At 42.8% G+C, this 12,680-nt stretch overlaps 1 protein-coding gene across 2 annotated transcripts; it reads left to right on the top strand.

Moving 5' to 3' along the window:
- Positions 1-213: 213 nt before the first annotated feature.
- Positions 214-11,107, top strand: LOC311135508 (G/T mismatch-specific thymine DNA glycosylase-like). 2 transcript variants are annotated; one of them, XM_084169519.1, is made up of 10 exons: positions 214-344; positions 4,736-4,908; positions 5,145-5,458; positions 5,652-5,721; positions 6,155-6,290; positions 6,457-6,539; positions 6,646-6,740; positions 7,027-7,198; positions 9,054-9,198; positions 10,048-11,107. In XM_084169519.1, exons 2-9 carry the CDS (start codon positions 4,845-4,847, stop codon positions 9,173-9,175), a joined length of 1,056 nt encoding a protein of 351 aa, XP_084025645.1. In that variant the 5' UTR covers positions 214-344; positions 4,736-4,844; the 3' UTR covers positions 9,176-9,198; positions 10,048-11,107. The 2 variants fall into 2 exon arrangements, with proteins under 2 accessions (XP_084025645.1, XP_084025644.1); XM_084169518.1 differs by lacking the exon at positions 214-344 and having other exon boundaries at positions 4,761-4,908; positions 9,054-9,219; positions 10,048-10,134.
- The last annotated feature ends 1,573 nt before the right edge of the window (positions 11,108-12,680 follow it).

The raw sequence follows: 12,680 nt of genomic DNA, 5'->3' as shown, positions 1-12,680 counted from the left end.
GAAAACAACCTCGCGAGTTTAAAAGTCCGTAGAGCAAACCAACGGTGATATGGGGGAGTGAGGCTTGGGTTATATATAGTTTTGCAGTTCATATTAGCATAAATCCCTGATGTCAATAGAAATGTTTGTCATACATGCACTAAACGTTGACGTATTATTTTAGGAGAAGAATGTTTTACTTTGTTTCCCTATTAATCATGTTGGTATCTCCCCATGTCAAAGTTGACGTGCATACGGTCATGTCTTTCTTTGTTACTTGCTACGTGCTAGCAAGTCCAAAGGGAAAGTGATAGAGTACAATCGTTTTCAAGAAAAAAAACCACATTCAACCATATCTGTAAGAGGTATGTATGCATTTGATCAATTACATACGATTCGTATCCATTGGACAGCGAACCAGCTCATTGCTAGTTTGCAAAGGTAGCAAGTCATTCATCCATGCTATTTAGCGCAATAGCTAGCTAAGCTAGTTAACGTTAGCTAGCGAATATAGCTATGCATGCTAGGTATCGATCTATCTTGGCTATCCATAATCGATTAGATTTTGATTGAAAGTACACTATAGACGAAGTCGGGGTAGAATGTGTGTTGGTGTTTACTTTGTTGACAAACCAGCTACTAAAGCGGCACTAGTTTAGCACAAAATGGATCATTTTGACTTTCCTCCCTGACACTGTTGCTAGCTAACGTAGCTAATTCAGAAAGCCAGACATTGACAATGAACAGGAAATGTGCTATATCCAAATCAGAATAATAATGTGTCCTCAACATGAATATTGATCGAACGAACAAAGTAAATCCACCATAAAGATGGAAGAAAAGGTGTATGGAGCACTGCCTGTCCACTCAGAATATCTTCAACAGTGTTGAGTTCTTATCCCGTCAAAAAGAAGCCCAGGAGGACGCCGATTGAACGAAATCCCCCCATGAATGGCCAAATGTTATGAATCTGAAATAACAGCATGTTTTGATTGCATTTATTCATTGTGAAACCTACATCTATGAAATCCTATAACCTAATGCATTGAATTGAGTTATTCACAGAATTACCGTTGTCTTTACTTGCACGCCTAACTGATTGTGCATCTTATGATCTGAGATCCAATCACACACAGACGCATATATACACTATATATACATATGTACATACAGTTGAAGTCGGAAGTTTACATACACTTAGGTTGGAGTCATTAAAACTCGTTTTTCATCCACTCCACAAATGTCTTGTTAACAAACTATAGTTTTGGCAAGTCGGTTAGGACATCTACTTTGTGCATGACACAAGTAATTTTTCCAACAATTGTTTACAGACAGATTATTTCACTTATAATTCACTTCATCACAATTCCAGTGGGTCAGAAGTTTACACACACTAAGTTGACTGTGCCTTTAAACAGCTTGGACAATTCCAGAAAATGATGTCATGGCTTTAGAAGCTTCTGATAGGCTAATTGACATCATTTGAGTCAATTGGAGGTGTACCTGTGGATGTATTTCAAGGCCTACCTTCAAACTCAGTGTCTCTTTGCCTGACATCATGGGAAAATCAAAAGAAATCAGCCAAGACCTCAGAATCTTTTTTGCAGACCTCCACAAGTCTGGTTCATCCTTGGGAGCAATTTCCAAATGCCTGAAGGTACCACGTTCATCTGTACAAACAATACTACGCAAGTATAAACACCATGGGACCACGCAGCCGTCATACCACTCAGGAAGGAGAAGCATTCTGTCTCCTAGAGATGAATGTACTTTGGTGCGAAAAGTGCAAATCAATCCCAGAACAACAGCAAAGGACCTTGTGAAGATGCTGGAGGAAACAGGTACAAAAGTATCTATATCCACAGTAAAACGAGTCCTATATCGACATAACCTGAAAGGCCACTCAGCAAGGAAGAAGCCACTGCTCCAAAACAGCCATGAAAAAGCCAGACTACGGTTTGCAACTGCACATGGGGACAAAGATCGTACTTTTTGGAGAAATGTCCTCTGGTCTGATGAAACAAAAATATAACTGTTTGCCATAAAGACCATTGTTATGTTTGGAGGAAAAAGGGGGTGGCTTGCAAGCCGAAGAACACCATCCCAACCGTGAAGCACGGGGGTGGCAGCATCATGCTGTGAGGGTGCTTTGCTGCAGGAGGGACAGGTGCACTTCACAAAATAGATGGCATCATGAGGAAGGGAAATTATGTGGATATATTGAAGCAACATCTCAAGACATCAGTCAGAAAGTTAAAGCTTGGTCGTAAATGGGTCTTCCAAATGGACAATGACCCCAAGCATACTTCCAAAGTTGTGGCAAAATGGCTAAAGGACAACAAAGTTAAGGTATTGGAGTGGCCATCACAAAGCCCTGACCTCAATCCTATAGAAAATGTGTGGGCTGAACTGAAAAAGCGTGTGCGAGCAAGGAGGCCCACAAACCTGACTCAGTTACACCAGCTCTGTCAGGAGGAATGGGCCAAAATTCACCCAACTTATTGTGGGAAGCTTGTGGAAGGCTACCTGAAACGTTTGACCCAAGTTAAACAATTTAAAGGCAATGCTACCAAATACTAATTGAGTGTATGTAAACTTCTGACCCACTGGGAATGTGATGAAATAAATAAAAGCTGAAATAAATCATTCTCTCTACAATTATTCTGACATTTCACATTCTTAAAATAAATGGTGATCCTAACTGACCTAAGACAGGGAATTTTTACAATGATTAAATGTCAGGAATTGTGAAAAACTGAGTTTAAATGTAGTTGGCTAAGGTGTTTTTTATTTATTTTACCTTCATTTAACTAGGCAAGTCAGTTAAGAACACATTCTTATTTACAATGACGGCCTACACCGGCCAAACCCGGACGACGCTGGGCCAATTGTGCACCGCCCTATGGGACTCCCAATCACGGCCGGTTGTGATACATCCTGGAATCGAACCGGGGGTCTGTAGTGATGCCTCAAACACTGAGATGCAGTGCCTTAGACCGCTGCGCCACTCGGGAGCTATGTAAACTTCTGACTTCAACTGTACATACATACAAAAGTATGTGGATACCCCTTCAAATATGTGTATTTGGCAATTTCAGCCGCACCCATTGCTGACAGGTGTATAAAATCGAGCACACAGCCATGCAATCTCCATTGGCAGTAGAATGGCCTTACTGAAGAGCTCAGGGATTTTTTTACGTGGCACCGTCATAGTATGCCCCCTTTCCAACAAGTCAGTCTGTCAAATTTCTGCCCTGTAAGAGCTGCCCCGGTCAACTGTAAGTGCTGTTATTGTGAAGTGGAAACGTCTAGGAGCAACAACGGCTCAGCCGCGAAGTGGTAGGCCACACAAGCTCACAGAATGGGATCACTGAATACTGAAGTGCGTAAAATCGTCTGTCCTTGGTTGCAACACTCGCTACCAAATTCCAAACTACCTCTGGAAGCACTGTTCGTCGGGAACTTCATAAAATGGGTTTCCATGGCCGAGCATCCGCACACAGGCCTAAGATCACCATGCGCAATGCCAAGCGTCGGCTGGAGTGGTGTAAAACTCGCCACCATTGGACTTTGGAGTAGTGGAAACACGTTTTCTGGAGTGATGAATCCCGCTTCACCATCTGGCAGTCGGACGGACAAATCTGGGTTTGGTGGATGCCAGGAGAACGCTACCTGCCCGAATGCATAGTGCCAACTGTGAAGTTTGGTGGAGGAGGAATAATGGCTCCTGTACGTCACTCTGGATAAGAGCGTCTGCTAAATAACAAAAATAATAATAATAAATAAAATATATATATAGAATGGCTTTACAGTCCAGTTCTGCCTAATCTAGGAGACTTAAAATGCAGGTGTTATAGGGAACATCACAGGTTATTTCTATGATATGTAGAAGCTGTGTCTACTGTATGCTACCTCATGAATATGGTGGAGGTACCTTTTCTGGACATTCTGGTACCTTTTTAAAGATTCTGAAATGTCCTGGAGGGCATGGTGTACTTTACAGGTCTCACTACAACAGCGTTTCCCAAACTCAGTCATCGGGCCCCAAAGGGTCCACATTTAGGTTTTTGCCGTAACACTACACAGCTGATTCAAATTATCAAAGCTTGATGATTAGTTGCTTATTTGAATCAGCTGTGTAGTGTTAGGGCAAAAACCAAAACGTTTTTGCCCTAGGACCGAATTTGGGAAACCCTGTACTAGAATATACACTGAGTATACAAAACATTAGACTGATCAGGTGAATCCAGGTGAAAGCTATGATCCCTTATTGATGTCAGTTGTTAAATCCACTTCAAATCAGTGTAGATGAAGGGTTAAAGAAGGATTTTTAAGTCTTGAGACAATTGAGACATTAATTGTGTATGTGTGCCATTCAGAGGGTGATTTAAGTGCCTTTTGAACGGGGCATGGTAGTAGGTGCCAAGCGCACCTGTTTGTGTCAAGAACTGCAACACTGCTGGGCTTTTCACGCTCAACAGTTTCCCGTGTGTATCAAGAATGGTCCACCACCCAAAGGACATCCAATGAACTTGACACAACTGTTGGACGTATTGGAGTCAACATGGGCCAGCATCCCTGTGGAACGCTTTCGACACCTTGTAGAGTCCATGCCGACTTATTGAGGTTGTTCTGAGAGAAAATTGGGGGGTTGCAACTCAATATTAGGAAGGTGTTCCTAATGTTTGGTATAGTCACTGTATTTCAGTTATAGAATTAACACTGGGGGTCCTTTTCTTTTGTCTTCCTTCTACAGGATTCAGTCTACTCAGCAGCTTCAAGCTCTGCAGGGACAGTGTCCAGGCATCAACCACCACCACAGTCCTCACCCTCACTACGCAGAGGGACCAAGAGAGGAGAGGGTCATGGCACATATGGCTGTCAATCATGAGCTCATGGCTCAGCAAGAGCCCGCCAACTTAGTGAAAGGTACCCTGGTTCTTTATTCCCACAGAGCTGTATTCAATTAAAATAAGGACATGATCCTCAGTGTATTTATGGCCCGATGGATTTAAAGTTGATTAATTTGTGGGAGAAGTGTTCTATGATGCATTTCCCCACAGATTAAAAACAAATGTCTCATCGACAAATCAGCGTTCATGTGACAGTCGAGGCTAGTGTGAATGTTCACAGCAAGGTGATTGGAAGATCTCTCCCTCTTGCAGCTCCAGCGAAAAAGCGAGGGAGAACGGCACAACCGAAGGAGCCCAAGCCACCCAAAATGCCCAAGCCACCTAAGGAGCCCAAGCCACCCAAGGAGCCCAAGGCACCCAAGGCCAAACCGGGCCCCAAGGCCAAACCGGGCCCCAAGCCCAAGAAAGGCAAGGAGGGTCAAGAGGCAGACGGCACGCAGGGGAAAATAGACGAGACCTTCAAGAAGGTCAAGAAGAAAAGGGACCGCTTCAAAGGCATGACTGAGGATGAGGTCATGAGTAGAACTCTGACTGACATCCTTGACTACAACCTGGACTATGTTATCGTGAGTTCAACGCTTTTGTCGCTTTGTGCCAGACAATTATTTTATGATGTGCGCCAGACAATGGAGCTACTTGATTTGTCCAATAAGAAATGCTCATTTTCTATTTCAGCTGGAAGACGTTATGTCTTGTGTGCTCTAATGAGCACAACCCGGTAGTATAATGTGCAACTCTTTGTGCAACTTTTTGTTCTAGATTGGAATCAACCCAGGTCTGGTGGCAGCCTATGTTGGACGATGGTTCCCTGGCCCTGGAAACCATTTCTGTAAGTTGCTTTAAGTATATATTCAGTCTCTTACTTTGAAAACATTTACAATCTTCTTCTTGTGGTCCTCTGTAGCTCAGCTGGTAGAGCACGGCGCTTGTAACGCCAAGGTAGTGGGTTCGATCCCCGGGACCACCCATACACAAAAAAAATAAAATAATGTATGCACGCATGACTGTAAGTCGCTTTGGATAAAAGCGTCTGCTAAATGGCATATTATTATATTATTATTATTATTTGTCAGCTCTTTCTTTACCCCAACGCCATTTATGAATCAAATAAATTGCTAAGCTTTAAATTCAAGGCAATGTTATGTTACTCATGCCGAACAGGATGATGCAGTTGTATGCTTAGTGCGCAGAGCATTAAGATCTTCACCCCAATTTCAGAAAAATAATGGTACAACGAATTAATGAATAGTTATCCTCTTCAGGGAAGTGCCTGTTCTTGTCCGGATTCACTGATGAGCAGCTTAACCACATGAGCGACACCAGCCTGCCAGAGAAATATAAGATCGGCTTCACCAACATGGTGGCAAGGACAACGCCTGGAAGCAAAGACCTCTCAACGTAAGCTTAGGAAGAAAATAATAAAATCCGTCAGTCTGCAATGTGCTAAAGAATAATGAGTGAGATGATAGACATTTCTGTCTCGAACAGTGGCCACACAGCAAGCTGAATTCACATATACTGTAGATGGAATACAATGTATGACTCAACTTATGTTTCTTCACAGCAAAGAGCTACGTGAGGGCGCCTTAATTCTTGTCGAGAAGCTGAAAAAGTACAAGCCACTTATAGCTGTTTTCAATGGAAAATGTAAGTAGCTACATGTATCCCTGCTAGAGGAGAAAATTCCAGTGGCCAGAACTTTCCATTGAAATTGAAATTCCATATTAACCATTGAAATACTGTTTATTCTCAGGTATCTATGAAATGTTCTGCAGAGAGATGTTTGGTAAGAAGCCCAAAAAGCTTGACTTTGGTCTGCAGCCACACAAGATACCGGACTGTGAAGTGGTAAGGGTTCTGCTACCTGGTAGTGTGTGTTGTGGTGCTCCAGATACTGTATTTTATGATGAATGGATGATAAAGAAATGAAGAGTTGAAAGAAAACGTACTTCCTGGATTAAGGTATTTTTCACAATAACTGGTCAAAGTGTCACCTTTTGACTAAAGATTCAAATCTAACAAAAACTATTTGAAATAGTCAACATTAACTATGATTATTGGCATTGAGCATACAGTGGAAGTACAGTGCCATTTCCCTTTGAAATGACTCATAACCCTGCCCTCGCCCCTACAGGCATTGTATCTGATGCCCTCGTCAAGTGCCCGCTGTGCCCAGTTTCCCCGTGCCCAGGACAAAGTGCACTTCTACATCAAGCTGAGGGAATTGAGGGACCAGCTCAGGGGCGTGGGCAGATCTGACGAGATTCAGGAGTTGGAGTACACCTTTGACCTGGGACTGGCCAAAGGTAAGAGAACGTGCTGCAGTCAGTGCTATAATGAGTATTCAGACATTTGCATAATGTACAGTGAGGGGAAAAAAGTATTTGATCCCCTGCTGATTTTGTAAGTTTGCCCACTGACAAAGAAATGATCAGTCAATAATTTTAATGGTAGGTTTATTTGAACAGTGAGAGACAGAATAACAACAACAAAATCCAGAAAAACGCATGTCAAAAATGTTATAAATTGATTTGCATTTTAATGAGGGAAATAAGTATTTGACCCCTCTGCAAAACATTACTTAGTACTTGGTGGCAAAACCCTTGTTGGCAATCACAGAGGTCAGACGTTTCTTGTAGTTGGCCACCAGGTTTGCACACATCTCAGGAGGGATTTTGTCCCACTCCTCTTTGCAGATCTTCTCCAAGTCATTAAGGTTTCGAGGCTGACGTTTGGCAACTCGAACCTTCAGCTCCCTCCACAGATTTTCTATGGGATTAAGGTCTGGAGACTGGCTAGGCCACTCCAGGACCTTAATGTGCTTCTTCTTGAGCCACTCCTTTGTTGCCTTGGCCGTGTGTTTTGGTTCATTGTCATGCTGGAATACCCATCCACGACCCATTTTCAATGCCCTGGCTGAGGGAAGGAGGTTCTCACCCAAGATTTGACAGTACATGTCCCCGTCCATCGTCCCTTTGATGCGGTGAAGTTGTCCTGTCCCCTTAGCAGAAAAACACCCCCAAAGCATAATGTTTCCAACTCTATGTTTGACGGTGGGGATGGTGTTCTTGGGGTCATAGGCAGCATTCCTCCTCCTCCAAACACGGCGAGTTGAGTTGATGCCAAAGAGCTCGATTTTGGTCTCATCTGATCACAACACTTTCACCCAGTTCTCCTCTGAATCATTCAGATGTTCATTGGCAAACTTCAGACGGGCATGTATATGTGCTTTCTTGAGCAGGGGGACCTTGCGGGCGCTGCAGGATTTCAGTCCTTCACGGCGTAGTGTGGTACCAATTGTTTTCTTGGTGACTATGGTCCCAGCTGCCTTGAGATCATTGACAAGATCCTCCCGTGTAGTTCTGGGCTGATTCCTCACCGTTCTCATGATCATTGCAACTCCACGAGGTGAGATCTTGCATGGAGCCCCAGGCCGAGGGAGATTGACAGTTATTTTGTGTTTCTTCCATTTGCGAATAATCGCACCAACTGTTGTCACCTTCTCACCAAGCTGCTTGGCGATGGTCTTGTAGCCCATTCTAGCCTTGTGTAGGTCTACAATCTTGTCCCTGACATCCTTGGAGAGCTCTTTGGTCTTGGCCATGGTGGAGAGTTTGGAATCTGATTGATTGATTGCTTCTGTGGACTGGTGTCTTTTATACAGGGAACAAACTGAGATTAGGAGCACTCACTTTAAGAGCTCGTTACCTGTATAAAAGACACCTGGGAGCCAGAAATCTTTCTGATTGAGAGGGGGTCAAATACTTATTTCCCTCATTAAAATGCAAATCAATTTATAACATTTTTGACATGCGTTTTTCTGGATTATTTTGTTGTTATTCTGTCTCTCACTGTTCAAATAAACCTACCATTACAATTATAGACTGATCATTTCTTTGTCAGTGGGCAAACGTACAAAATCAGCAGGGGATCAAATACTTTTTTCCCTCACTGTACATCATTAACACAAGCTACATTATTATGAAAAGGGACAGTATGACATTTCATTTTGATATGAAATGAAAATCCATCACAGTCCTGCCCCATCTCATGGTCTCAATGTATTCATAATCACCTGAAGGAGCTTTTTGAAAACTGTCTTGTTTACCAGATAAATTACCAAAAAATACATTGAATTCATTGTTTTTCTCCCCCTTACAGAGGACGCCAAGAGAATGGCGATCAAGGAGGAGGCGTACGACCCAGGCTATGAGGCAGCCTTCGGCGGAGCGTACGGCGAGGGCGGGTCCGGGCTTGAGGAGGGCCAGAGCAACGGTCACTAACTTCTCGTCGGCTGTAAACACAGGTCAGCACATAAAGACACAAAGTATGGACCATACAAATATAATGAGAAGTAACTATTTCTATGGTGGGGACTCGTCACAGGACACTTGAGTCGTAAAAGTGGTAGTTAACCCAAACTACGAAAATACTTATGCATCCTCACCTTGAAATGAGTCTAGATGCCACGAGGTATTGTGATCCACACACTGGATTTGTATGTGCCCTGAATTCCTCCTCCTGACTCTGCTGTAGATCTAAAGGGGCTGAATAGGTGTAAGTAATATGGCGGAAATTACATCCAGCCTATTAAAAAGGCATATTTTGCGTATTCCTATCCAATCCCTTCAGATCTACAGAAGTGGCTAGGGGTCGATTTGGAATGCAGGGATAGTATACTATACGCAGTCACATAGAGCCCCACAGTGGGCGTGTCATAAACCCTAGCAGTCAAAACAGGGAAATGGTTCCAATTGTTTTTCCACCATTCACTTTTCCCATAGGGGATTTTAGAAAAAATAATTGCACCCCTTGGGGTCCCCAGGACCGAGTTTGGGAAACGCTGAACTACAAGCCAGAGGATGGGTACATTGTTGTTTTGCAGTTCTCATAGAGATTTACACACTTATCAAAACACTTATCAAAACACTTATCAAAACGAAGAAGAAGAAATGGACTACTTTAAAATAGAGAAAGCCCTCAATGGTGCTGCCCATGCTGTCACAGAAGCCGTAATACCACAGATACAAAGAAGCCCGATCTAGCGACCTCCATGCCTAAAACACTTAACTACCTGTTCCTAACAATGGGCTCGAGGTAGCATGCTCAAATGACCTCACCTCAGAGCTTTAAAGGTATTTTCTTCTAATTTCAGACGCTGCCAAGAAGGCAAACACTTACCAACCTCCTACGGCCGCCACCACCACAGAGGGACAACTCCCAGACAGACAGTGGATGATAAAGTCTTTCACTGATCAGATTCCAGACATTGGTGGCTCTAAAGAACCACAGGCATGGGCGGGCAATGTATAAGAAAGGGTAAATGGCTCCTAACGAGCCCTATCTAGACGTGCACAGACCTCAACCCCACACATCCTTTACCCTCCCTTCAACAAGAAGCTGCACCTCAGTTTGAAGACTGAAATGATAGTTTTTTTAACATTTTTAATGGATTTTTTTGCCGAGTAGGGATATACACTTGACTAGTTGATAGATGGAATTGTCTAAATTGATCATTTTTAAAGGATTTGTGGAATATTAGCTTTTTGATCTGGTTTTGTCATACCGTGTGTTTGATTGCCCGCAAGGCAGTCTTTTAAATATGTGAAATCAGGGATTTGACAATTTGTTGTAAACTGTACTTTGCCACAGGCTGGCACAGTAGGTATAAGCAAAGCATGAATACTGTATTTGTTAATGCTCTGACTGACAGTACAAATGGCCCTAAATCAAACTTTTACACACAGGTCAAACAGTCCTAAATGAACCTGTGGCAAAACACATACAGTAAGATGATACTGTAAGTAATGCATTGTGAAGTTTAGGATTAGCTAGTATTCTACTTTTATAAATTCTGTACCTTGAGGAGAACAGGTACTGAGTGATATGTGAACGAACTTGACACATGGTCAAAAAGTGATTCCACAGAGGGCAATGTCTTCACAAGCCTTTTATCATGGAGTTGCAATACTCAAGATGGGTGCTATATATTTTATTTTGCTTTATCTTATATTTAGTATGTTTCTGAAAATGTTGATAAAATTATGGGGATTTTCTATTTTACTTGACATTGTTATTTTTTTTACTTTGCAGCCTGAAAAGATAGTATCAGGTAATATTGTTTTGTAAGAGTTCTGAAGGTGTGTTTATTAAAAACCTTGTCTCTAGCCTTCGTTCTGTTAGCAGGTCAATAAATTATCTTCTGTTGCATCCTGAATGACTAAACCCTGATTCGTCTTCATAAAAAAACAAAAAAAATGTTTTTAAATGATTTGCAACGGATACGAAAAATGAGTTTTGGACAGGATGTCCCTTCAATCAGTGTTTTCCCCCGTTTGGTGCCTAATGAACATGACCCTGTTCTTTCTTCCCTTTTTCCACATTTTGTTACATTACAGCCTTATTCTATAATTGATTAAATACATTTCTTTCCTCAATCTACACACAATACCCCATAATGACAAAGCGAAAATAGGTTTAGACATTTTTGCAAATTTATTAAAAATAAAAAAACATCTTATTTACATAAGTATTCAGACCCTTTGCTATGAGGCTCGAAATTGAGCTCAGGTGCATCCTGTTTCCATTGATCGTCCTTGAGATGTTTCTACAACTTGATTGGAGTCCACCTGTGGTAAGTTCAATTGATTGGACATGATTTGGAAAGGCACACACCTGTATATATAAGGTCCCACAGTTGACAGTGTATGTCAGAGCAAAAACCAAGCCATGAGGTCGAAGGAATTGTCCATAGAGCTCCGAGAAGGGATTGTGTCGAGGCACAGATCTGGGGAAGGGTACCAAATCATTTCTGCAGCAACTTCTTCCATTCTTAAATGGAAGAAGTTTGGAACCACCAAGACTCTTCCTAGAGCTGGCCACCCGGCCAAACTGAGCAATCGGGGGAGAAGGGCCTTGGTCAGGGAGGTGACCAAGAACCTGATGGTCACTCTGACAGAGGTGGGAGAACCTTCCAGAAGGACAACCATCTCTGCAGCACTCCACCAATCAGGCCTTTATGGTAGAGTGGCCAGACGGAAGCCACTCCTCAGTAAAAGGCACATGACAACCCGCTTGGAGTTTGCCAAAAGGCACCTAAAGGACTCTTAGACAATGAGAAACTAGATTCTCTGGTCTGATGAAACCAAGATTGAACTCTTTGGCTTGAATGCCAAGCGTCACGTCTGGAGGAAACCTGGCACCATCCCTACGGTGAAGCATGGTGGTGGCAGGACCATGCTGTGGGGATGCTTTTAATCGGCAGAGACTGGGAGACTAGTCGGCATAGAGGTCCTTGATGAAAACCTGCTCCAGAGCGCTCAGGACCTCAGACTGGGGCGAAGGTTCACCTTCCAACAGGACAACGACCCTAAGCACACAGCCAAGACAACGCAGGAGTGGCTTCGGGACAAGTCTCTGAATGTCCTTGAGTGGCCCAGCCAGAGCACGGACTTGAACCCGATCAAACATCTCTGGCGAGACATGAAAATAGCTGTGCAGCGACGCTCCCCATCCAACCTGACAGAGCTTGAGAGGATCTGCAGAGAAGAATGTGCCAAGCTTGTAGCGTCATACCCAAGAAGACTCAAGACTGTAATCACTGCCAAAGGTGCTTCAACATAGTACTGAGTAAAGGGTCTGAATACTTAAGTAAATGTGATATTTCAGTTTTATTTGTTTATTTTATTTTTGAAAAAATGTCGTAACCTGTTTTTGCTTTGTCATTATGGGGTATTGTGTGTAGATTGATGAGTGAAAAAAACCGATTTAATCAATTTTAGAATAAGG

The sequence above is a fragment of the Coregonus lavaretus genome, assembly GCF_964263955.1.
Source record: "Coregonus lavaretus genome assembly, chromosome: 9".
Lineage (NCBI taxonomy): Eukaryota > Metazoa > Chordata > Actinopteri > Salmoniformes > Salmonidae > Coregonus > Coregonus lavaretus.
The sequence above is the reverse complement of the archived record's forward strand: the minus strand, read 5'-3'. Positions and strand labels throughout refer to the sequence as shown.

Coding starts and splice junctions, on each gene's coding strand:
- LOC311135508 (XM_084169519.1), top strand. CDS start 4,845: ATGGCACATATGGCTGTCAATCATGAGCTCATGGCTCAGCAAGAGCCC. Junction 6,540..6,645: donor AGCTGTTTTCAATGGAAAAT/GTAAGTAGCTAC, acceptor GTTTATTCTCAG/GTATCTATGAAATGTTCTGC. Junction 6,741..7,026: donor AGATACCGGACTGTGAAGTG/GTAAGGGTTCTG, acceptor TCGCCCCTACAG/GCATTGTATCTGATGCCCTC.